Source organism: Cygnus atratus, chromosome Z, assembly GCF_013377495.2.
Source record: "Cygnus atratus isolate AKBS03 ecotype Queensland, Australia chromosome Z, CAtr_DNAZoo_HiC_assembly, whole genome shotgun sequence".
Lineage (NCBI taxonomy): Eukaryota > Metazoa > Chordata > Aves > Anseriformes > Anatidae > Cygnus > Cygnus atratus.
Window position 1 is genome coordinate 10,131,013 of NC_066396.1, and position 27,146 is coordinate 10,158,158.

The following is a 27,146-nucleotide window of genomic DNA, read 5'->3' on the forward strand; positions in this document are numbered from 1 at the left end:
CTGTGTGGAAAGAGTTCACTGGGATAATCATGTTGGTAGTGCAGAATGTAAAGCGGAATGGTTTTGTGTTCTTCTTTTTCCTCACCTGTGCTGCCTTTTCCTTTCTTGCAGTGAGATCAGTCGGCTGGACCTGGGCCTAATTGTTGAAGTATGGAACAAAGGACTTATCTGGGACACCCTGGTTGGGACCGTGTGGATTGCTTTGAAAGCCATTCGTCAATCTGATGAGGTTAAGCTGACACAGAAACTTTATTTTTACAACTCCAATGTAGATAGTTAGTGTTACAAATCTAGTCTGGTGCAGCTCAGGACTGTGCTTCTCAGCAGAACTTCCACTTGCAAAGTCAAGAAGGTTGTGTGAGGGAAGAGGGCTGTGTCCACATGACTTTGTGTGTGGGGTATGTTTTTTTTTTTTTTTTTTTGGACGAGGTTCCCAACAGGGAGATCAAAACTGAACTTAAGTAGTTGTCTCTGGTCTTATATGTTAACTCAGAAAATAGCGCTTAATCTGTTAAGGAACTTGTATAGTTGACATGTGTCTGAGGTTTTGAGGACCTTTTAGTCTGATGCTTAAATTTCTGTAAGTTCCTGCTGAAGAGGGTGTTATGATAACAGACAAGCTGACTCTCAAGGCAGGCCCAGAACACGTCTTCATTTTTTTTTTTTTTTAAGTCTGGGTACAGTGTTAAGAAGTTTTCTAGTGGTGCTGATATGTACCGAAAAAAAAGTAGGAAATAGGATGCACTGATATCTATAACTCCTCTGTCTACCAAAATTGGTAGTTCTGTGTTTCTTGCAGCTAAGTGGGATTTTTTTTAAACCTCAAATTTCAGGTCATTTAATTAAAAAATTACTGAATTTGAGCAGGGAAAGGGAGTTTATATTGTCCATAAAAAGAAAAGGGTGTGGATGCCCACTAGTGTGGCCAAAAGGCATAGCTGGTGCTCGATTCCTCTGGTTGCCCAGGTACTCCCTGCTGACTGCTTTTGAGTACTTCTTACCTTTGCAGTTCTACTTAAAACAGTAGTAGGTCTGTTGTGAGGTGTTTGCTTCTCATCTTTATAAACGCCTTTAGGACTTGGAAGCCAAAACTGCCAGCACATGCTGTATGGATGTCATTAGGTGTTAAAAGCAGGTACTATGTCTTGATAATACTGTGCGGAGGCTCTTCCTGGAGTTTTTTATCTTAACAAATGTGTGACAAGTTGCTCCAAAAGGACCTGTCAGACTTTAAACTTCATCTGTGGCTTGTGATTCACAGGAAGGTCCTGGGGAGTGGTCTACGCTAGAGGCAGAAGTTGTAATGAAACATGATGAAATCTGTGGAACCAAAAACCCGACTCCTCACAGAATTTTGCTGGACACGAGATTTGAATTACCTTTTGGTGAGTGCATTTCAGTAACTTACCTAGGGCACTGACAGCGGAGATAAAGTGTCTGGGAGCAACCTGAGTCATAAAATCAAGTTGTGCGTATTTGCAGTTCTGTCAAAATAGTTCAGTACAGATCAAATTGCTGCTGTTCATTTCTTGTTTGGCTACTTTCTAACTTACAAGATAAGAATCAAGAGGGAAGATTTGAAGGTCTCCAGAGTGCTGGAATGTTTAGACTAGCAGCAGTTTAAGAAACCACTAGTAATATTTCAGGATTGTGCAGTCAGACATTTTGTTCCTGAGTGGGGAACATTTGCTTCTTTGAATCTAGACACATGTGGCTCTGGAAGAGGTCAAGTTTGTTGTTAGAGCTGTTTAGAATGAGCTGTATGTGCTAGCTGCACTTAAACGCTGCGAAAAGCATGCAGTTCAGTTAGTGGAACATTAATGTTTAGAGCCACTGAACGTTATCATTAACAGGGTATGTAAATAACTTGGTGTCATAAGAATAACTCCCTTTTGGGAAGTTACTTGTAGTTGAAAAGTACAGAATGTGGAAAAACAGCTAATTGGAGCAAACCCATCTTAAGTAAAGGTGTGTGTTTTTTTTTGTTGTTTGTTTTTTATTTTATTTTTTCTGAATGAGGAGGTGGGAGAACCAAAAGGAAGGGCTTAGCCTAGACTGCATCCAAGGCATTTATAGAGCTCTTTCCAGCTCTTACCAGGCCATTAGAACAGAGATGATGTTTTGGGGGCTCGTGTGTGTGTGTTTTGTTTGTTTTTCCCTTTCCTTTCCTGCTTTAGGCCCTTTAGTGTTTTTTAAATGCTGGCCTCATCTCTTTTTTTTTTTTTTTTTTTTTTAACTAAGCCCTTGGCAGAGTTGAACAATTTGATTTGCTCTAACGACTGGTGGAGCATTTGTGCACCCCTTGGCATTTAGCCAGCAACTGCCAGGATCGGCCATCTGTTGTGGAAAGAAGTTGGGTCATCTACTAGTCTCATAAACCTCCCTTCCTGGTGCAAGGGAGGATGTGGGCTTTGGTCCTGTGGCACTAAAATCGATATAAATTGCATCTTGTGCTCTGAGAGCTACGCTGAGTGTACTGTTTCAAGTGCACAAGTGGCTGGATGGTGCAATTAGGGTGAGTGTAGTGTTCTGTAAAGGTAGCAGGCACTGCTCTTTACAGCCCAGTGTGTAAAGGGGAGAAGGTGTCTGACGTCCTAAGCTGTCTGATGCTGGTGTGGAGCCATCCTTATTCCTCATAAAAGCTCTGCTGGTGATTCACTGCTGTCACACTGTCAGTGGGAAGTTCATTGACTAGGGGGATTGGACCTTCTTTTGGAACAATCCCTTAATGCGTTAACTTGGAGAAGGACAAATGCAGGCTTGTACGGATAAGTTTTTGTTACTGGGCTGAACAAGCATAAAATTATGTATAAGGAAAAATTCTCTAGGGAAGAACTCTGATATGTTGTCAGCATGTTCTCTTTGACAGCACACTTTAACTTTTTGTTGCTAACTTTTCAAGATGCAGTAAATCTTGATATCCTCAAACAGGAAAGTTTCATTTCTGCCGAGGTCAGCTCTAAAATGGTACCTGAGGATGTTGCCACGGATCCCCATGGATTAGTGCTTTCTAGTGATCCCTACTGGACCTTGCAGTCAGGAACTGTGCTGTGGTTTTCTTTGGTGGTGGTTTGTTTGGATTTTGGTATTTTTTGTTTTCATTTTTTGTTTTTAAAGAGGCAAAATTAACTTTTTTTTCTAAAAATATCAGAATTATGGAGCTTTTTTCCCCCATTTACTTCAGCAGCATGTAAGCTCTATTCTGAGTGTGGCCAGGTGACACTGAACGAAGCACCGTCTGTCACTCTGCCACTTTTAGCTGCAGTGCTGGGTAGATCCTGGGTAGGTTTTCTACGCAGAGCTTACGGATATAGCTCAAAACTGTTGCATTCAGCACAATTTCACAGCATCCCCAGCTTAACCCTGATTCATTGCTTATGCTGACGCCCACTGCTCTGTCCTACGCGTTAAACTCCTGTGGATATTTGCATAACCCTACTCAGGTTGAAGAACTACTCTCTCCGTGAGATTTCCATTTGTAGAGTTTTGACAGATGTAGGCATTGTCACTGTTGCGCTTTACATGGTACAAAAAGGTACAACAGTTGCTGCTGTCCCTCCATGTCCACACCTGGGATTTTTTTTTGAGATGCTGTAAATCAGAGACTAAGTTTTTTTTATTTGGTTGGTTGTTTTTTCATTCAGTTGGGGATTTAATGACATATAAAATCCATTCTCTGAAAACAATAGACAATGGTGATCTCTTACAAGTGCTGGAAAAATGTGCTTAAAAGGTAGGCATGTGTATGATTGTGTGTAAAACTTCCATGGATTTCACTCATGCCTTTTGAATTCTTTTTCACTTTTTGATTCTTATTTAAACAGGGAAAGGGCAGAATGCAAAAGAAAGGAGCTGGAAAGATTTTAGCATCTCCTGACCACACATTCCCTTTCTCAGGAGGTGGCGTGGTAGTGTCAGGAACTTTCTCAGAGCTGAGCGTTACTGTAGTTCAGTGACCTTCCTACTAGGAAGCGTCTCTCATTGTAAACATGGTCAGTTGTGGGCCACAGGCTATGACTTTAATGCAAAATAATGGCAAGCTGATTTCCAACTGGAGAGGGACTTTTGTGGATAGCTGCTGTAGCTAGTCCTCATAGTGGATTGCTTGGGCTTGGCTGTGATGCTCAAATTCAGGTGTCTTGGCTTCTCCAGCTGTATTTGCAAAAGTACTGGCTCATCAAGAAGGTAATGCCAGGTCTGCTTCCTTCTCAACCCTTATTTTATTCACCGGCCCACTTTGCTTTATCTATCTAACTCTAATCTCTGTATCCATTATATACCTAAGAATAGGGGAGCACAGCTGAAAAATAACAGGAATATGAGTTTAAATTTAAACTTTCATAATTTTCCTGTGTTATGACAAGAGGAATAATGGCATTAACTTGTGCTATGGGAGGTTTATATTGGATATTAGGAAAAAATTCTTCACTGAAGGGGTTGTGAAGCATTGGAACAGGCTGCCTAGAGAAGTAGTTGAGTCACCATCCCTGGAGGTCTTCAGAAAACGTGTAGATGTGGTGTCTGGGGACATGGTTTAATGGTGGACTTGGCAGTGCTAGGTTAAAGGTTGGACCAGATGATCTTAGAGGTCTTTTCCAACCTAAATGATTCTGTGATACCATGATTTATTTTATTTTATTTTTATTTTTTAATATGAGGAGAGGAGCAGTTGACCATTTGATGTAGGGTGAAATACTGGTTCTTTGGGGCAAATGTTTAGCCTTATGACAGGGAGAGAACACAGCAAGGGTAGCTAAAGGCAAGGCTGGCAGCTGCTACCTTCTCATCTAAGTTCATTCTGATGGTACTTGTAAATGATCTCTGTTTTAAAAGAATGTGAATTTCTGATGGCTTTTTATGTTCAGACGGTATCAAAAAGTGAACTTTGCAATTTGTGTTTTGGAATGTGTTACATTTTGTGATTTTTTTCAAGTATAGGAAAAACAGACTTCCTGTAAACTGTTATGTGGTACAGAACCTGGATTTAACAAGTGATGAATATTACATGTAATAGAGTGTTTTCTCCCTGCTAATCCACTCAACACACTGCTCTTGTTTTTGCTGTTTTGTTTTCATTTTTAAACAGTATTTTAAAATTTATAATGTTCTACAGAACCACAAAATCTAATTCTGAGAAGTAGGATTTCATGAAGAAAATTAAGAATGTTAAGTAAGTAACAAGAATTTAGTGACTTTTCTCTTTCTGATATAAGACAAGTGATCATTCGTAATGCATCTATTATTTGTTCCTTTGCTTTCTACGCCAAATGCTGAAATAACAGGAACTTGACACAGCTATATTGAAAGGTTTTTATTATGGAGTGTGAAAAGTTGTCAGCTTGTGCAGTGTTTTGTAATGTCCAGCAAAGGATGGGAGCATCAGTTAGCTGTTTGAAGGCTTCTGCTGCTCTTCCCTGGAAGAATGCCGCTGCCTTTCTTAGAACTTCGTTTTCAGTTTGCCCTTCAGGACAAGGGCAGAGGCTGGTTGAACAGCTGGAGGTACTGAGCGTGTGGGATATTCCTCTTGGGAAGACAGCGTCTGCCCGTATCATCTCGTCCAGCAGTGCTTCCCTTCTCACGCTGACTGCGTGTCTGCTGCCATTGCCTGTGGGGTAGAGAAAGAAGAACTATGAGGTGGTTTAGGCTCTTTTTTCCTGCCCTGTGAGACTTGGAGACGTGCAGGGAGGTAGCTCAGCTCACAGCCTCTGCATCGCTCCTGGTGGATTTGCTGAGGAGCCCTCCTGTAGCTGGGGGGCTAGCAGAGGGGACTCTTCATGCCTGCATGTTAATACTGTCTTGTTTTTATCAGCTGGAAACTGCTGCTTTAAGTCCACATGGAGAACTAAATGGATCATTGATCTGCCGTGAAAGTTCTTAAGTCAGCAGCTTTGTCACTGTAGACGTGATGTTTTAATAAGTGTGTTTGCAGTGACACTTGGGAACATTGTGTATCACGTTTTGTTTCCCGGGTGAACTCCTCCTGGCTGTTATAGATGCAGGAGAACCTGAGCAACGTGTGTGCACACATGCAGCTTGTGCTGCTTTCCAGGTCTGCTAAAATGCAGCTGTAACAAAACAGTGTTCTTCCCTTTGGCTGTGCTTTTGTACTTTTTCCATCACTTCTAGCTACTCTGTTTCATTTAGGTTAGGTGATGCACAGCAATACCCTACCCCAGGCTACTCATATCTACTTATTTAAAGTGTTTCACTATGTTTAGCTGGAGCTTGAAAAGTTTGCAAGGGATTATAAGAGGGGAAAAAGAAAAAGAACAAATACAAAACACCAAAAAGGTGAAGTCCTTGGTGTAAAACATGATTGCATATACAGTGAGGTTAGTACAAACAAGCCAGTCTTTCTATTTCCTGGATTAAATTGCTCTTTATGGTTCCACCTGGTATGTTTGGGATTCTTCCCTGGTGTGTTTTCTGCTGGTACTCTGGAGATGGGTGACAGCTAAAAGCAGAAAGGAGTGCAAGAGTGTGCTGATGCTGCTAGTGGTAGTACCTGATGCAGACAGCCAAGAGATTTTTTTTCCCTTTTTCAAGCGAGCATATTTTTAAGTGTTTACCAGGCTTGGGGTTGGGAAGCAATCATCTCCTAAAAAACGCTGGTGAGACTTGCTGTAGTCTCTGTTGCTCCTGGTAATATAAAATGACCTTTCTTTGGGTCATCCAGAAATTAAACTTTGTTAGTGCCCAGTTCTGTAATGGAACAACAATATAACTTGTTAGAACTTCCGCATAACCCATTGCAGGTTCCAGATGCAGCTCTTGCCATGTGCTTGGTAGTGTTATTATGGTGCTAGCTTGTGGTGTATGGGGGAAGGAGCAGACCTGAGGCCCTGTCTGCAGTGAGCACCTGTGTGTGGTGGGCTGCGGTGCTGGGCACTGAACTGTCAACTAAATGTCCCCTGCCAGCCTTATGTTCTGAAATATTTGATCCTGGAGAAACAGGATGACTGAAAGTCATCTTCTGTGAGAACGCACCAAAGTGTGAGCATTTGAAATATCAACTCAGTAATGGTTCATGTTAACCCCTATAGTACAAAGCATTTTTGTGCTTTTTTAAAAATAACAAACTGCCTTCTTGATGGGAGGAAGCAGTTGTACGCTAAGACAGGTTGGAGCAGCTTTCTCCACTGATCAAATCTGATCCTTCTCAGGAATGAGATAGAAAAGCTGCCTCCTTACCTTGATATGTCTTTTTTTTTTTTTTTTTTAGAAACTTTGCTGGTGTGGAGAAGACAGTCTCCTCAGATGTAGTGAGTGTGTGCTGCCACAGACTTTTCGAGATACTGCTTTTCAAGTGTGAAATTGTGCTGTTTAGAGGCAATTTTACCCTGTTCTCCTGTTTAGAAGCTCAGCGGCTATGTGTGAGTTGCACAGGATAGAGTACTTAAAATGCATTTGGCTCCTGAACTATAGCAGTTTGGGTCTGTGCCAGGCTGTTTCTAGTAAGATAATTGGAGTAAAAATGCTTTTAGTATTCACATCACTCTCAGCATGGGAGCATGCTGATCTGCATCTACCCATCAGGTGGAGTAGATATTCTGTGTTGCTTTATTGGGAACTGTACAGAAAGAGAAATGCTCAGGTCTACAAAGGCTTTTTAGTGAGAGCTTGTGAAGACTCCCATTCCTCCGGAAAGGCGAGGAACTGGGGCTGGGAAGAGAGGAAGCCAGGCGAAGGCTTGTATGAAATGGGTCGGGGGGGCGATGCATTTATTTTACTTACAGCACTTATTCTCCTGGCACATTCCAGCCCTGGGCTTGCTACTTGAGGAAGAGCTCAGTTGGCACAAGGTGATGTTCAAGGAGCAGAGCAAGGAGCTCTGGACCAAGCCCTCCCAGAGTAGAAAGAAGCTTTTGTGCTGAAACTTCTGGTTATTGCAAGCTAGAGATTTCTAAGCAGGAATCTTCCTGGCTTGACCTCAGATGCACCTCGTCAGCACCATGTATGTGCCTGGTGAATGGATTCTCGCTTGAACCTGGCCATGATCTCCAGACCTGCCTGGCTCACATTGCTCGGGAGCTGTAGGACAGGGCCCTGGCTGGCAAGTCCCTGCCCTGCTGGCCGTGGGATCCCCCTCGCCTCCCCTCCCTTAGGGAGCATCCAGCCCTTGGTGCTCCCTGACACCAGGAGCCCAGAGAGACAGGGATTTCAGCTTTCAGCAAATGATGGCAGTAGAGCAAGGACAATAAAGCTTGCAACCTTTCTGTGTTGGTGTCACAGTAAGAGGCCTCAGGATGCTAGGGTACAGGTCTTCCCATCCCCTCTTTGTTCTTGTTCAGCAGTTTTGTTTCTCTGCAAAATATGGCCTTGCTCCTCCTGTTTACTGTGCACGTTGTCAGTGGAGTGCTTGGCTGGCATCAGATGGCCTCTTTTTGGACTAGTTCAGCTTCTTATCTTGTAAGCAAAAGTTAATGTAGCAGAGTAACTTGGGCTTGTAATCGAAGCTGGGTAGTGATGTAGGAGCTGGCTAGTGGATGTAGGCTTGTAAGCATCATCGTCTGTGAGCTGTGCATTAGGGATCTCCATTCTCTGCATTCCAAAGAACCAGCTTCAACAAAACAGGTGATTAAGGCCAGACACAAATGGATGGGGAAACTAAAAATAGCAATAAACTTATTTCTCAACTTTTTTTTTTAAAAAAATCAGTAATTCTGTCTCATTGAGAGTTTATTCTTCTGAGCAGGTAACTTGACTGAAATTTATTGTTTCATGTTTAAAGTTTGCTGTGTGGTAGCTGTATGGCCATTAGTATTGATGACAAGAGGGTCCCTAAGATCAAAAAGACGTCCTTAAAACAGCCATTAGCTAGACCATAGCAGACTTTATTGCTGACTCGTGTAAGAAGCTGTTTTGCTAGAACAGCAGCAAACCTGTACTAAAAATCTGTTAGCTCTGTTTGTGAAACAGGCATCTTGGATACAAGATAGGAACAACAAATACAAGAGGCACACAGTGCTCCTTGTTGCCTGGGTGTGCAGCTAAACTGATGTCTATAAGAAAGCATAGAAGCCTACCCTGAGACCAATGCAGTTTCTGCTGTGTTGATATTAATCCATTGCTTCGTTCCTCCTATGTCTCCTTGGTCTAGATTTCATGTTTCCGGATTTCTAGATTTTATTTTAATTGTTTTGGCTGTAATCTTTAGTCCTCAGTTTGAGGTTTTTCTTCATCTTTTACAGATGTGATGGCTTTTGAGTACAAAACTCCATATTTTTTTTGTAACATCTGGATTGCTTCAAGTCCTTGTTGGAGTTTCTTGTCTTCCTAAATCTCTTTGGGTCCAATGCTCAGTGCAGTTAATTGATGTCCTCATTCTAAATGTATTCTGTTCAGATAACCTTTGAATGTCATCCCTAATTTGCGTGGAGCTCAAGGTTTTTGTGCAACTGTGATCCACAGCTCTGAGGATCAAAAGCATCTATGTTTTTCTATAATTCCCATAATTATTGAAGACCCTCTCATGTTTCTCCTACTTTGTTTTCTAAGAGCATATAACAACAAAGCAACGTAGTACGCATCAGAAAGAGCAACTGACTCTGTGTATTATGATTAAAATAAATTACTTTGATCTCCCTGCAAGAAAAGAGAAACAAATTTTCTCTTTTCTGCTTAATGCAGGTTTTCTTGACCCAGGTACTGGGTTTCTAGTACCCTAAAACTTTCTCAGGTGGGGACTATTTTTATCCTTCTTGCCTGGGTGAGACTCATTTCATAAAAACAGTTGTGTTTTTTTTTTTTAAAGTGTAGGCATTTGTTCATAGTCCAAGGAAATACCTACTTCTGAAACTTTAAATTCTGTGAAGTCTGGAAATGTTCTTTTTTCTTGTTGAAAGATGTTTATGTTTCAGTACAGTGGCTGCTATTTTCTCCAGATATTTTGGGGTCACCCTCTTTGTAAGAGGGTAGTTTGTGTGGTGGAGGGGACACATCTAACCCTTTGAGTCTAAGAAACAATAAATACCTGGTCCTTTCTGAAATCATCGTTTTTGTTGCCTTTTTTTCTTTTTAATTTCCCATCCCAATGAAATGTTCATCTGCCAATAAAACTTCTTGTTTCTCTCAGGAGCAAGAGTGGATATAACTCTCAGAACTACCTTTTTATCAGAAGACCCTCCCAGCCTACCTCTCTATGGGTTCTTGTCTATGCATATTGTTGAGGCCATATTCGTGGGGTATAGTTTGTTTCACGAAAGTGAACTTGTTTTGCACCTAAGATGTTTACACCTAACTAGGTGCGAGAAAGTGTGAAGGGTTACAAGAGGTTGGAAAACTAGCCTAAATGGCATTATGCTCCTCTTCACTTGTCAGCGTTTGGGATGGTGAGGCTTATAGAGTTGGTGGTGTCTAGCTGGAGCCATCCCTACCTCTGCCACGACCATCCCATATGAGCTCTGAAGTTTTCTACATTTGTGTAGTTTTGTCCTGAATAACCACGTTTCAGAAATCATTGAACTCTCACGGAGGTATGGTCAACTGACCACTCTACATGCGGGGTGATGCTGAGCGTGGTTTAAAAAAAGTTGTGGTTTCTTTCCTTCTCTTTTTCCAGTGATTTTACACCCTTCTTCCCCCATCCCTAAATAATTTATCTAATTCTCCTGGATGGGGAGCCTGACTGATGCTTTTCTTTCAGTGGGTTATTTCCCTTGGTGCAGTACCCTTCTTGCTCTATTCTTTAGTCACAGTTTGTACCTGACTTGCCTTGGGTTAAGCTCTCCTCAGCAGTTCATCTGCATCTCCAGGAGTGCCCTCTGAGAGATGAAGTCTTGAGTGGCAGAATTTTGTGTTCTCTTCAAACCATTAGGATGCTGCATTACTTCAAAGTGTGAAATAAAAAATAGTTCCCAAAACAAAGGTGGTAATGCCTGCTACGTTCTGTCAGTCATTAACTTGGTAAACCTCCTGGAAGGTAAAACAGTTGTTGTGGTTCATTTCCCAATGAAGTTGCATTGTGGTGTAGAAACAGGAGTGTGCTTCCATATGAATATAACTGTCTGTAGCACTGTTCATTTCCTCACAAGGTCTGGCTTACTACCTGCAAAGGAAAACAAGAGATTGTTTCCTTTTTTTTTTTTTTTTTTGCTACATTTGTGTCATACCAAGTTTTCGTGTAAGATGTGCTATCCAAAAGGACTTCTTGTTCTTTTGAGGTTATAAAAGCCTCCAGGAGAGGCTCTTGATCTTGCTATGTATTACTAAGTATCTAGCAAGTGCATTATTATGAAGTGGCTCTTCATACAACTAATACTTGAATTAAATATCATATGAACCAGTCTTACTCTTTCTGACCTTTGTGCAGTGTATATTTGGTTAATTGGCTTTAAACAAGAAAGTAATGTAAGTGCTGAACTGTGTATTTAGAACATTTATTTTCTGAGCACTAGTACAGGCCAATCTTGTTGCTTCAAAATTGTGTGGTATGTTTTTTTTTTTTTTTTTCTCCTGTGGTGTGCTCTTGGAATACCCTCCCTGTTTTATTGCTTCTGGTGGTAAATGCAGACTTGACTGGCTAATAAGATGGTGTGGCTTGTTCTTCTGTTACAGATATCCCAGAGGAAGAAGCCAGATACTGGACCAGAAAATTAGAACAAATAAATTCTCTGGGAGATGATGAGGTAAATATCTGAATTAAAAGATGAAGGTAGTTCTGAATCCCTTATATCTTACTTCTAGTTTTTGTATTAGATCTCTGTGATTGCTAAGGTAACTACTAAATGTTCATTGTTTACAAGTTTTCTGTGGACTTCTCACAGAATGGTTTTCTCAAGTGTACTGTTATTGTTAAGCAGAGAAATGTTTTTCCCTGCATTGGGGAAGTGCTCACATAGTGAGAACTGTTCAGTTGTTGCACATACACTCAAAAGAAAGTTAACATCATGCTTTAACTCACAAGTGAGTGAAACATTTTTGACAGGCTATGATAGGTTCTCTTCATTTGTGAAATTAAATCAAAAAGGATTTTTTATTGCAGTTAGCTTCTTCTGGGAAGAAGACAAAACAAGATACTGAATCTTTCTTGGATCTGAGACAGTGCTGGAGGGAAAACTTTTGTCCAAATCCAGTTGTTTGTGGCTCAGTTTATGAATCTTGTACTGTAATACCTTCTAGCTATGATTTTGATTTTCTGGGTTTTCTTAGTATGTACTTGGCTAAGCCACTACAAAATGAAAAGTTGTGATTTTTATTAGAGAACCTGGAACATTTATATTAATAAAACCTTTATTTACACTTCATACTATGGTACTGTCTGCAAAGTAGGACTTAACATAATTATGTCTGTACCAGAAGTTTAGCATTTCTTACCTCTCATGTGTTGATGCCAACACCAGTGAGTAGAAGTGTGGGGCTTAAACTCTTATTAAGTCTCATTCCTTAGCAAGATATCTTGCAAAATGTTCTGTCAGTGACTTTAGGAAATTTTTGTTCTGGGATTTTTCATCTCCTCTTCTCCACTCCTTATTTGAGTCATCGGGTTTACTGTGTAGATGGAGAAAAACAAGGTGGGTTTTTCTTTTTGACTGAGAACAGACCAGTATTTGGGTCAATAAAAACATAATTGCTTGAAGGCAACCTCTCCTGCCTTCCTAGAAGTTTGAGAACCTCTTGGAGCTGATGAAAAACTAAATGTATGATTTTGTGTGTCAGTGATACTGCTGTGGTGCCTCCCTGCTCCTGTGGACTGTAAGCAGAAGCCTGTGCCAGGTACTTCAGTGAAGCATAGATGCCCTCTAGTGTTTCACTGAACCTGAATTTGCTGAACGATGTCCCGAGCTTTGTGAGACTCTCCCTCCCTTGGAGTGCTGCCCATCTGCATGTGAAGTGCATGCTTTCACCACATATTAGTAACAAAGTCATGCCTCTGTATTTGTGACATAACAATCACAAATTTATTATGAATGTTTCCTTTCACCAGTGAGAACATGAAAAATGTAAGAATGCTTCTCCCATGTCTGAAGGTAACCTAGAACGGGGGATACCTTCCTTGTGTATTCCCCTAATTTGCAGTGACTTGTAGCTCTGGAACTTCCAAGGCCAGAGGCAGTATTGTTGTGTTTAAAAACACTTGATCGACTTTTTTTCTGTAGATGCCAGTTGCTATTTGAACTCACCTAGGTCAGTTACACAGCAAGAAATTCAGTAACTTAATTGTGCATAGCCTGAAGAAATACCTTGTTTGCTCTGAGCAAATAAACCCTTTGTTGTGCAACCAGCTGGGAGCAGGTTTTTTTTTGGAGAAGCTGAATGACTGATGCTCATTCATTCACCCTGTGGCACTCAGCTCCACAAACCTCTCCTTCTGCATGGCTTTTGGGCTGCAGAGTCCCAGTCCTACAGTGGTATTTCATGCAGGAATGTGTCTTTATCTTTTCTGTGCATTAAGGTTAGCTATCTTTGCTTGAGACAATGGATGAGCAGACTAAAGTCGCACAAAAATATTTGAGATGGAGGTTCATTTGTAGTTTGCATTTGGTGTTACAAAGTGCTTTCTAGTTGCTACTCCTGCAAACACTTAATGTTCAGTTTGCATTTTGGGCCTGCCGATAGCCATTGGGTTGATGCCATAGAAAGGACAAACTACTGCTATTTTTGGATCCAAGTATGATCATTCAGGACCGTTGCTGTCCTGTGCCACTGAAATTGCTCATCGTCAGACTTCCTTTCATCATTTTGTCAAACAGTCAGCGCTGCAAGATCCCGTAATTCTTGTTTTCACAATCCTGGATAACTCATTGAGGTGGCAGTTTCTTGATGATAGGAGTAACTGCCTTTCAGGATCACTCGTGCATTTTAAAGAACACAGATTTGAAGATAACCACAGCAAAAATCTGCAGGTTGCTGCCCTCCATGTAATGGACTGGTCATTAATCCCTACTAAATCCATGGAGAGGCTGTCTGGCAGTTCTGTTTTGCTCAGATTGCAGCACCAGGTCACTGAGGTTGCCACTTCCTTTGTCTTTAGACCTTTTATACTTAACAAAGACTGTTATTGTTTTGCCCAATTGTCCTAATTTTCCTCGTATCTCTGTATAGTGCATCACAGAGGAAAATAACAAAATATGACCACTGGCATTCCCCTAGGGAACACTTTGATGCTGTACCAAACAGCTTTGTAAAAAGTCAGAGTTGGTTAATTGAAATATGTTACTGTTTCTAATTTAGAATTAAATGAGACGTTAAAATTCTTTGCTTTGGACATACAAACTCTTCAGTGATCCACTGTATGCGTTGGATAGGAAAACATTGTGTTACTGCCCTGCTGGGCACGCTAATTATCCAGCCACTTCAGTCTCCTGGTGTAATGTTGCTGTGAGCCCACACTTTGTTTTTGAACTGTTGAAATCGTACTAGAGTGCATAAAACATAATGGACTCGTGCTTGGTTTTGAGCTCCCCATAATAGTAACATTATGAGAATCAAATCTTTTATATGTCTAATTTGAGCTCTCCGAACTCAGAATAGGCCCTGTGCTTGCAGTAAAGCAAACATTACCTTAACCAGATGTGCAGTTTTTAACACCTGGTTTTGGCATGAAAAGGGAGAAGACATCTGGGAGTATATTTGAATATGGATATTAAGGTAAATACTTAGCACTTTGATGCCAGCACAGCTGTTTTCTCCGAAGTGTGGCATGTCATACTCCAAAATCTGTTTCATAAAGTTACCATTTTCTTCCTTAATGGGGTTTCTTCTTTTTTTTTTTTCTCTTCAGTATTCCTTTCAGGAGGAAGTCCAGAAGAAACCATTGCCCAGTGCTGCCTCCCAGTGTTGTAAGTTAGTCTTTATTTTTTTCCCTCGTTCTGTGTACTCAATTTCCTTCTCTGTTTAGTTATAAAATGATGGTACATCTGAACAATAATTTCTTGTTTGAAATGCTTAAATGTCTCTGTAGAAAATAAATTTTGTTGGCTATGAAAAGCTCTGCCCCCAAAAATTGTTGGTGTAAAGCTTCTGATGCTAGAAAGTGAAAACAGGCATTGCGTCACTAATATGTTTGTATGTCCTCATGTGTTAGGAACACAACGTGTTCAAAGTCACCTAGATTGTCAGACTCCTTCAATACCAATGCAAATAAGAAAATTGCTGAATTTCCTTTATATAGCTGAGTCAAGTTGTGTTCTCTTTAAACATCATGCGTTGAAAATTATTTTTATGACTTTGAAGTCGTAAGAGGAGAAGAATAGATGGAGTTGGAAGCCCTGCCAGTAGCCTGTTAAAATGCATCTGAGGTTTGTGTACTTGATACTACTTTTAAATGCAGTGATGATGAATGATAAATATTTTACTAATTTCTGCTTATCTCATCTTGCATTTTTTATGCTTCTGAAAACATGGATGGGAAAATAGCATAGTACAAACTGTATCTGATGGTCCACAAAATTAGATTTCTGAAGCACTGCTTTTAACATATAGTAGATGAAAGCTCAGTGATGTCTCGTATGAATGTCTTATCTACTTTTGATAGCAACATTAATAAAATTCAAGGTTCATAATTTAACCAAATCTTTTATCCTCTACTTAAAATCTTATAAGACTTGCATATTATACTTTGCAGGCTGTTTATCCATTAGGCTGATGGTAGGATATCTACGAAGCTGTTAACATTAGGAAATGTTAATTACTTTCTTTTATGAGTAAAACTAATTTCTCTGTGTGCTTTTATTATGTTACCTAAAAAATATCTTGAAGAGAAGATGGATGTTATCAATTGCCTAGGAAATCTGAAGGTGTTCTGTAGCTGGAAAATGTACAAGGCTATATGAAAGTATTCCAGCGTTGATAGCCTAGGTAACACCAAATGTATTTTTTCTAAAGAGTGTAAATACAGAATAAAACACTTGTTAGATAAATTCATATGTGGGAGGGTACAATTGTTTTGTAAGGCCTACAAATAAGAAATATTGGAGAAAGTGTAATACTTGACAAAATCATATTAGCATAGTATACAGAACTCTTAAGTGTCAGAAGGTCAAAGAAAAACAGTCTGATATGAAGTGTCCAAGTAATGAATGTATTATTTGCTGAAATGACTTTCCTGGCTGTGTGCCTTGGACTTTGTTTTTGTTTGAGAGAGGCTGGTCTGATTGACTGTTCTAAATATTGTGAAGCCTAGGTAAATTGGGAGGAATGCTTCTGTGTAGGGAAAATAGCTGCACCTATTCCCACAGCATGGTGCTTTTACATCCTCAAGCTCTCGAAGCTGGTGTCTTCCCTGGAGGACCAGCTCTCCTCTTGCAAACAGACATAATAGTGAAGAACTATAGATGACCTTTCTGTGTTGCCTGTTAACAGCCGGTGTCTTGCTAAAAAGTGACCTTTTACAACAATTAATTGATTAGAACAATGAATTTCACATAAGAATTAATTTAATCATTCATGGGATTAAAACAGTCATTAGAATTCCAATATTAAATATTTAATAGCAGTATGTGGCTAATGTATTAAAGAATTTTCTAGTAATTCAATAAAGCTTGTGGCACTGCATGTACTTCTGCTTATCTGCTGCCTCTGTGAATCCGGCATCTCTGAATATCTAATTGTTTACATGGCCAAATATGAAATAGTCATCTTGATGTAGAAGTACTTTGGGAAAATGAACTTTCCATTAATTATTCTCTGCATAAGAACTGTAAGCTTGTCTGAATGTTGCGTAGTCCTTTGGAACTCAAGAATTCAACCAAGAAGATGCATTGACTATGCCTCTGTATTGAAAACTGACCCGACCTTTGCATATGACGCAAGTGCTCAACCCCCTTTTACATAGGAACAGAGTGGGTGTCCTTCCTGAACCTAAAACACATTGAGCACAGAATGTTCTTTCTTAACATGTGGGTAAATAATTGATAGATATATTTTTAGATATAATAAAAATATGCTCAGGAACATTTGTAAGACTCATCTGATTTTCCATCATGATGTGCTAGCTGAGATCAGATTGCGGCTGGGAACAGGACACGATCATCTGGACAACAGAACTAGGTATCTAGAAGGTGCAAAAAGCTGAGTATGAGTAATTTTTGCCCTATGAGACTTTGACCCATCTTTCCAAATACTTAAACAAACAAACAAAACAACCACACACAGGCAAACCAACACAACAAAAACCACGACCACAACCCCCTGTATGCACCAGAGAGCAATAGCATGGCTTGCATTTCAAGAGGTAACTTTATATCTGGTCTAATTTGGCAGAAGTGTGGGTCAGTCTTGGCCTGACTTCTTGGAAATGGGGCCTAGAATGCTCTTCTCTATCCCAGTTAACCTGTATTCCGTGGTGGAACTGCATTATTGTTCAGGGAGAGCACCTGCATGTGCTACTGGTGTTGTTATTTGCCTTCCTGTAGTTGTCAGAAGGCTCTTCTGGCTTCTTTGTTCTGGCTAGAGAAAATCCTACTCTAGCAGGAAGGGTCATCAGGTTCATTAAATGTGGAAATACTTGCCCTTACATGTTAGAATTAAATATTGGATTACAGTTCTGCCCTGTTCTGTGCCTGTGCTCTCAGTACATATCTGTCTGCTTCTCAAACCACCTTCTCTCACGGTTATTTCCTTATCCTCTGCCTTGTCACAACATCTTGTGTTGCATTGGCAGTACAGAGGGGGAGACAGATGGGACAGTGTGAGAGAGAAGATAGGGAGGCCATGTCTAAAACCCAACTGCTGGTCTGTGGAGATGGGTTCTCACTTCTACTCGTTCATGGGCTGCTGCCTTGGCGTGGTGCCATAGGAAATCTCAGTCCAGATTAAGTGCTCTAATTTTTCCAGAGATAATGGAGCTGCCAGTTTCATTCTTGAATGCTGCTTTGTCCCTGGAAAAGTCAGACTCATCATTACTGTTGTAAGAAGCCCAATCCTGCATTACCTATTCTTAAAAGAAGCAGGCAGCTCTGTTCTTGTACATGTCTCTCTAACTGATCCAGGCACTTCCTGCCTCTTTCTTCATTATACTTGGTCATTTCGTTTTTGTTTCTCCACTTCTGTGCTCCTATATATATTTATTCTGACCCAGCAAGATCACATGCAACCAATTGATTTAAATTTAGTGCTCTCAAGCAATAAGCAAGGCACTGTAGTGCCAGTGGATTTCGTAATTCCAGAACCATAATTCTTAATTTCCTGATACCTCGTTGTTGGATAACTGCAGCATCCTCATATTGGATTTTACCCACAAGCTGAAATTGAATGTGAATTAAAAAGAAAGCAAATTTTTACTGTCTGGAGTTTCACTGTAAATAAAGCATTGAAAAAAATGTTATTTGATTACTTAGAGCTTATTGACTCAAGTTATTTACTGTTGTAGGTATAGATCTATTTTTCTTGAATGCTCAAGATCATTTCTGGCAATGTAAAAGGCCATTATAATTCATAAGTGAGTTACTCTGTCAATATTTTAAGTGCATCTCTGATTTGGAGCAGACGGCAGTGCAAATGAGGATGAGAAAGGTACTCAGTAATATTGGGGAGAATATCTGACTGTCTTGGTTAATATCAGTTATTGGAAATACTGCCCCTTACCTTTTTTTTGGGGAGTTTAGAAGTCCGGTGGAGAGCTGGTTTGTTCAGTATAATTCTGAGAGAAGATAATCTAACTGCTCCTGAATGAACCAGTTATGCCTGTCCTGTTATCTTTGTCTGATAATCTTTCTGAGAATGCAGAGAAGGGAGGATAAAGCGTATACTTTTCTTCTGTTTCCTGGAGCCTGTGCTGTTGCTCTTTTCACAGTTAGGCCCTGATAGACCATAGCACACTGTAGTTCTGTCTTGTGTGTCTTTTGCTCTGTAAAATGCCCGTCTACCATGGTTGTGGTTTTTCTTTTTTCATTTTTCTTTTTTTTTTTTCAGAAGAGGTAAATTTGTTCTCTGTCTCTGGATTGTGAGCGGATGCAACAAGGAAAGAAGTAACTGCTCTGATTCACAGTCATGTCAGCAAAAACAACCAGACCTAGCCTGTCCTTGATCTGCCAGCAGATCAGAGAGAAAGGAACAAGACAGCATCTAGTCCAGGAGAATAAAAAGGAACCCTAAATATAATCTGGAATGAGTGTGTGCATGCAAGGAAACAAAAAATCCTACAGCTTTGTTGTTGATGCATAAGCAGCTTTTTAACGACTAAATAGCTGACAAAATGTTTTATACACAGTATAGGGTGTCGTTTGAGACCAAATCAATGTGCTGTTGACTCTTCTTTCCCACTAATTTTAAAAGAAGTCTACTGCAAAATGTGTGAGGCAAATTTCTGTTAGTGTCTTCATAATTAATTCTGTTTTAAAGGCAGTGAAGGCTCACTTTGAGAGTTTTTGTAGCTGATGTCCACTAGTTCTCTTTTTAGGAGCTCAGATTCCACTGATGCATCAGGAAGGCTTATATATTCCTCTGCATGAACGGGCTCCAATGCTGAGATTACAGTGCTTTCCATAGCACTGGTGAGGATCTCTTGACTGCTAAAAAATGTTTTAATACAAACAAACAAACAAACTCTTCTCTCTGCCTTGCCCCTGCTCCTCAGCCAGCCTGATACACCCACACTGATTTTTACCTTGTGTTTAGGGTGCTGTACTGTGGTTGCTAATGTCTTTTGCCATCAGTGGCAATTAAAGTGCCATTGAGTTAGAGCTATCAAAACCTACTGCTAGGATTTCAGCAGCACTGGCGGTACAGTTCTGGCAGAGGTGGTGGCACTGAGTTCACAGGCTGGGGCAGGCTGTGGATCCAAGACAGCTGGGTAGAGCTCTTGCTTAAAGAGCTGTGTTGGCAGGATATGCGTTGCAGCTTGTTTTCACAGAGTGAAATCAATAGCCATCCAAGCTTACATGTGCACTCATTCAAGCATATCGTCTTGAGCTGGTGTTGAATGCTATGGTTTATTCTAATCAGAGCATACACTGGCTGCTATCCACCAGTGTTCAGCTGGTCAAACTGACCCTGTGGCAGTGAATGTGATGAATTGACGTTCTAGTAAGAGATTTTTTCCTAAAAAGTAACAATATAATTTAAAAAAAAAATCTATACCAGGCTATCAAGGCTAGGCAGTATCAAAATGCTTTTAAACAAGGCATGCCTTAACCATTTAAATTGTTCACAGAGGTGCATGATCTGTAGTGTTATAGTGGCAGGCAGCATAGTGTGCTGCAGTTGCTGGGAAATACTGCTCTCCTTGTTGTAAATATATATGCTGCACATCTATATTTTTGCAAGGTTGTTTTTTTTTTTCTTTTTTTTCTGAAGTTACTAGCCTGCTTCTGCATTTAGAAGCAACAGAGGTCTGCAGCTACCCATGGCATCTCTAGACAAGGCTCATTTGGGAAAAGTGCTGAAGAGGTCAGTGACCATTTTAGTCTTCTCAAGGGCGGGTGACACTGAAGATCCTGCTGCAGTCATTGAAAAGGTGTTATGGATAGCTAGTAAAACCACTGGCTGCAGTGCAAACAGTAAGCCTTATAACAATCCTTAAAAAATGGTCAGTGAAATTCAAAACAGGACACATCAATGACTTTTCAAATTAAGCTAGGCAAAGAAAAATTGCTCTCGTCTGTACAAGTGAAACCGTTGTATGAGCTGTGGTGTGATGATTTAGCTGATGGGCTGGGAAAACAGCATTCTCTGGGCTCTCTGCTTCTGGGTGACTGACAACTCCTGTTTCTCATTGTTTAGGATAAATCCCATCTGGGAGACTAATTTTCTTGCGGCTTTGCAGTTCTCAGTGCCTGTTCTGGCTGTGGAAGGGTGATAGGTGTGCTCAAAGGAAAGCAGATTCGAGGTCTTGCTCTAAAATGTCTGCCTGCGTATTTAGGCTAAAGCTGCTACTTCGGGACTGAATGTGTCTAAGGAAAAGTATTCAGCAAATGAAGGTTAAAAATACTGGCTATATTAGAAGGCTGTACAGTAACAAAGTTTGACCTACTTCTGAACTCTGGAGGAGAGCAGCTCTGTGGCTTTGCTGCTGATCCTGCAGATATACTTAGGTAGTTGTTTTCCTAGAGTACGTGCTGTGTTCTGAAAGGTTTTGACAAGGAAATGAAGCTATGACTTTTAAATAAGCCCCAACTCTTCCTGAAATGCTGGAACATTTAAATAAGCCTCAAACCTCTTCCTGAAATAGCGAACACTAATAGTGACATGTTTCTTTATAAGCAGTGATCAAAAAAGTAAATGCTCAGTTAATCACATAGGTTTCATAATTTGTTTAGTGCTTTTCATGGATGCTTCTTTTTTTCCTGCTGGGATTTTTTAATGGATTCTGAAATGTTGTTAGTCATCCTTTAGTGTCATAGCAATAACAGAAAATTAATCTGGAATTTATAACCACTTGTTTTCTAAATTTAATGATACTAAACTGATACAAAATTATTGCTCTGCTTTATACAGAAGCCATCTATGTGTCCTTGAATGTGTCCTTGAGCAATAAGTCTTGTACAGAAAGTCAAGATTTAAAATCATAAGAAAAAAGGCACCAAATCTTTTCTCTCTGCTGCTATGCAACATTCTATTAGTCTTTGCTTTATGTACATAGGTAATGCTAGATAATCAATGGTAGTCCAAACTTGTATCTCAAGGAGGATACAAACCCGTTGTTGGTTCTTTTGCTTACTGCATCTTAGCCAAATAGCCTGTGTGACTGGGTAGCCCAGCAACTTAAAAGACATGGCAGGTCTGTTAGGTATTTGTGCAGTGGTAGAAATGTTACAGGTTTTCCACTGTAGCTGAAATTGACAGTCACTCTGTGTGATTCTTTTGTCTGTATTTCTTAATGAGTTGCACAAGCTTGTAATAACTTCATGGATACCCTTGATGATGTGATCGTTATCCAAGCCCTGCTTAAATTCTCATCTCTGTCTGATTTTGTTTAGCTATGGTAAATCTGGTCATAAGGGCCATTTAATTTAGTGAAATTAAAGTACTCCAAAATTTCAGCATAAACTGAGTGCTAAACTGCAGTAAAGTGTGGTCGAAAGCATGGAGTACTGAGCAGGGAGGAGAAGGTGTAGTACTGTAGTGCTTGTCCTTGTCCCTGTCAACTGCTAGCTCATCTTCTTCCTGTGCTTTTTCATCTCCTTTTGTGCAAAGGTCTTCTCCCTCATTTGTGGTGTTCCAAAACTGAACTGAAAAAGGTGATGATTGGTATGAAACCCTCTCAGTTATTCTGCTTACTGAAAACCTGACGTGGCTCTAACATGCTGTTTAATGGTTACTTTCTATTTTAGACCCTTATTCATTAAAATGGTATGTGTGTAATTTGGGTTGTATATCAAATACTGGAATTAAGTACATTTCTATAGACTCTGAAATCTGCTTATATTGTGTGGAGGGCCTTAGTGAAGGGAAAGGGGATATATTAAATCTAGAAGAGGGGATATATTAAATCTAGAAGAAAGATCTGCCCAGTACCTGCCCAGCTCTGTTTGTATTCAATAAACAGTGTTTTATCAGCACCAAGTATATCGTAATTTCCTGAGCTCATTTTGCTTTTATGAACACGTTTAGATGCTCTCTTTTCTTCACTCAGCATGGAATAAAAGAGGAGAATTAAGTAATTTATCAGCATGTAAGAAGTGGACAGCAGTAAATGATAATGTTCTGATGGGTGTAGTACAGCCCAGCCACTCTTGGAGACTTGTAAACAGCAGTGAAACAAAATGGCATGCAGGAAATCAAATTAGACTGCATTAAAAACTTGGAATATTCTGCTTTTCTACAGTGTCCCTGCTGATCCAGGCTTGACAGTGTGAAGTAGGGAGGAGGAGTTCCTCCTTGAATAGTTGCATAATTGAGGCACAGAGTGAGCATATGTTATGTTCAGCTAACTGTGGGAACTTAAATGTATTTTATAAAATGTGTTAATGACAGGAATGTTGTAGCATCCAAGGCACCAGGCTGCTGGCATCGCTTAGTCCTTAATTGGAGGTTTATACGAAACCTCATTTTTGAATACTGAAGCTTGTGAATACAAAATAATGTGATAACTGAGACATGCAGTGTTGGTGTTTAAGAGCACACAAAGTAACTAGTCTGCTTTGTCTGTATTGTGTATACCAGTGTTAATATATTTTGTTGCTGTATGTTTTTAGAATTGCAGCTTTCCATTTTCTATCTGTCTAGACTTCTTGGTGTTTTCAATTCAGATTTGGACAGGCTTAAATTTGTTCCCAAAGGTGATCTGGAAGGTCCTTTTTTCTTCACAAAATGAGGTTATTCATATATTTTTTCTACGAAGCATGAAAACAACTTGAAAAGGCTAAAAAGAAATTCTGTTTTCATTAACCTTCAAAATATCAAGACCGTCAACCCAGGTCTTCTGTGATTATACTGAGGGACTGAGATATATACTGTTAGCTCCTGAATCTTAAATGAAGCGGCATATGTGTTGAATCTTTAATAAACTCGTCTTTTATCCAAAATGTTAGATGCTGAAGTGAAGTGGGTGTTAGTAAAAACAAACAAAAATGGAGTTTTGAGATTCTGGCTGGGAAAATCCCCTAGCCTCTCTGGGTGCGTCTCTTTTTCCTTGCTCTTGCAGTGTTGTCTGCCTAGGTAGTTTCTAGCTGTAGCATGACCCAGCTTCTCAACATGAGAACACTTGGGAGGTAAGGAGCTGGTTTCTAAACGAAGCTGCTCTTCTCTCTCTGCTACCCCACTTGCCATCAGCTGCTATGTCTTATGCATTGAAATAATAGTCTCTAATCTGCTTTTGTCTGGGGGATGTTTATATTGTACGGGAGGAACTTGGTTTGGTAGAGAGGTAAGTAGCTGGCTCAGGGACGTCACTGTCAGTTTGAGGACTTTCTTCTATGGCAGATGGTAATATTTCTCCTCCAAGGAGAGACCTCATCTCTGGGGCATGTTTTCAGTTCTTATTGGTTTTCTCCTTGCTGCATTTTGAAACTGTGAATAGTATTGTGCCAGCCACCGAGACAGTAGCTGTTAATGAAACAAGGACTAGGAATGGTCGGAGCTGGTTTGAGGAATCAGTATTTGTGTTATTTGAAACTTGTTCATTCTGTGCAGGTTAGTATTTTGTCCTGAGGGAGTGAGGCTGTCAGTCTAGGATTTTTATCTTTGGGAAAAGCTGCAGGACAGGTAAGCTCCACTTCTGCTGTAGTATTCCAGTCTGCATAACTGGTTTTGGAAATGTTTAGTATCTTCTGTTTTTTGTTTTTTTTTTTTTTTTCCCTCCAGTTGCTTTGGGATGTTACATGTGCATTTATTTGTGCATTATGAAATGGGTTTTGGTAGCGTGTAGTCTCAGTGCAATAATATTGTGCTTCTGCAGAGTTTTGCTGGATCTTTAAAAGTAATCTAGGCTGCAAATGTTTGAACACTGGCTTCCTTTGACTCCTGCTGTTTACCTGAGATAGGAACTTTTTGATGGCAGAAGATGCTGAGGTTGTTCTCCCATGTGCTAGTGGCTTCAGCTAGCTGTTCAGGAATGAGAAAGAGATACACCATTATCTGACTTACATATTAATAGGAAGTCATCGTCCTTCACATGAACTATTTATGCCAGCAAATTAAAGCTCAGTGCAGAGCTCTGTCTACTACTTGTTCTTTCTCATCAGCCCTCTCCCCATGCCTTCTCTGATGCTCCTGCCCTTGCTGCCTCTTGCTTCTGTACCCTTTCTTCCGGTTGCCTCCCCATCCTATCTCTTCTTGCTTCATGTGCTTTATAATCACAGAAACACAAGGTTGGAAAGGACCTACAAGATCATCTAGGCCAACAGTCCTCCTATCACCGATACTACCCACTAAGCTACTAAGTTATATCTCTTTACTTCTTTTTTCTTTGCCAGCTTGGCTGTGTGTTCTTTCTCCTCTTATTTTTCCCCTGGAAAAGACTCAGGCCTCTGTCAAAACTGATCATTAGGCAATCTGTGGATTTCTGTTGCTGTAAAAACCAGTCTGAGATGATAGCTGTGTGGTCAGGGTCATGTAAACACTGTCTGGTGGATCCTGGCAGGCTTCTGATGTGTCTGGGTACATCTCCATGTTGTCAGCGTGCGACAGGCTCAGACGAGTTGTCCGAGTGGTGGCTTGTTGCACTTGTTGCTTCTCTGGTCCACAGCAGCATTTGTGATGCCTCAGATTATAGTCTGCTAGTGCTCTGCTCTATAGACTTTGTTTTTTCTCCCTTGTTTAGAGAGCTTCATTTAGAGATAAATTTCAGCAAAAAGCAAGATATAGCCTACTCGAACTTTGTGCTGCCTGCATGTGAAGGATTTGTATTTATTTATTACTGTACTTACATATCAACACTCCTGCAAACATTCCTTTTTACACCCTATCTTCCAGAAATGTTTGTTCTGAGACTTTTCTTTGGAGTTGCAAGTTGCATGCATACAGCCAAATTGCTTTGAGGGGTCAGTATACATAATAGTTTGTTGGATTACCACCATCATTCTGAGGTGTCACCCTGCGATGACCACATGGATATTGAAAAGCCATAACTTGGTTGTCTTACCAACTTATGTTAAGCTTTAGTGTGAATTTGTTGTCACCATTGATTTTAACGTGGAGAGATCTGCTGACTTGCAGAATTGATGTGTGATTGTTTGCATCCATAAGGTGCTGTGAGGGCTGTAAGTTCTGCAAGGTGGTTCATGCTAGTATTACTGGTGTGGTGCTTTCAGTGCTGAGTTACCGTTGTTCTGGAAAAGGGACACAAGCTGAAACATGAAACAACTTTTGCCACTTGACTTGCGCTGTTAAGACTAGAATTCAGGTATGGCTCTTACCTGGACTCTGCTTTCTGGGACGTTCTGTCTGTAATCATGATAATTTGTGTACTAGGGAGGACAGTGTTTAACTGCTTATGCTGAATAGTGTGTTGATAAATGTTTTGTCTATTTGTGTTACTAAATGCATGTTTTCTTAGTAATCCATAGGGTTTACAGTGGTCTTAATTTTTACAATGTCTTATAAACACACTGGACGGTGAACAGTAAATCCCAAAATGAACTTCATGTTGTATTTATAAATAAAAAAAATCTTGGTTTCAAGCTCACAATCTATAAAGCATTTTAAATACTTGAAAAGTATGCTTGTGGTTTGCTTTTCTAAGCTTTCTTTTTCCATTCCTATTCTTTGCTGCCATTTGTGTTACATGCAGGCAACTGGAGTTATTTCGGATGGGGAGAGCAGCTGAGTACGTAACGGTTTTACTTATTGCAAGTTTCCTGATCCTATAATGATGCAGCATGCTCCAGTATGAGGAAACTGGGAATATTCATGCATATAGAAAATCTATTCCGTTGTATTTTCTTTCACTTTCACTGAATCTTCATGTTTGTGTGGATGGCTGTCCATTCTTTTTTTTCCCCCCACTGTTTAGTTTTGTTTTGGCTGAACTGCTTGTGCTTTTACTGGGATTTGAGGAGAAGACGGCAGAATTGGAATATTCCTCTTTTCCTGTGAAAATGATTCTGGTTTCTGCTTGTACACATTCTTGTGTTGGTCTTCATACTCATGGAGCCTAAGTCCGTATTTGAAGTAACTGAAAAACACAAGGGAATCAGAAGTGACTGTTTTAGTAAGATGTGAAGAAAAGTTGGAAGTGATCACGGAAATTCCAAAGACTGCAGATAGGAGCAAATCTGAAAGTGGAAACGGCTGGCAGGCACTAGTGAGGCACGAGGGCAGCACGTACTGTAGCATGTTCGAGCTCAGTGAGACAACGTCATGGCAAAAGTGGTATGGCTTTTCTTTAAAAAGTGCGCACCAGCCTTGGAAAGGTAAAACAGATACCACAGCTGTCAGTGATCTGTAAAACTGACTCATCACACCAGTGAGTCTTCAGGTGCAGGAGTTTTGCAGAGGCCCCACAACCCAAGGTTTTTGTTAATTTGCCCAGAAAACATGCATGAAGCATGTTTACTTTCTGGAATTCCCACAGGTTGCAACAGGCAAAGCTTCTGCTTAAGCTACAGAGCATGGCTTCTACTGCCTGTAGGACCTGCAAGGATTGGTATTTCAATCTTAAAATGAAGGTGCCTGCTCCCGATGTCAAAACAAAGAGTGAGGCTGTTGCTGAGGGGAGCATGCAAAGAGCGATGACTGCAGCTGCTGCCAGCAGGGAGGTGATTCTGCCTGATGCTTTTCTGTTTTAGACATAATGGAATTTGGAAAGGGCAATCTAATACAGGCAA

The 27,146-nt window shown here is 40.3% G+C and overlaps 1 protein-coding gene across 2 annotated transcripts in view; it reads left to right on the plus strand.

Annotated features, from left to right (window-relative positions):
• Positions 1-27,146, plus strand: part of UNC13B (unc-13 homolog B) — a 212,336-nt gene that overhangs the window by 31,449 nt on the left and 153,741 nt on the right. For both annotated transcript variants that reach the window (XM_050716466.1, XM_035563881.2), the window contains exons 4-7: positions 112-229; positions 1,262-1,385; positions 11,557-11,627; positions 14,723-14,780. In XM_050716466.1, coding sequence (XP_050572423.1) covers positions 112-229; positions 1,262-1,385; positions 11,557-11,627; positions 14,723-14,780 — 371 coding nt within the window. The remainder of the gene's footprint in view (positions 1-111; positions 230-1,261; positions 1,386-11,556; positions 11,628-14,722; positions 14,781-27,146) is intronic.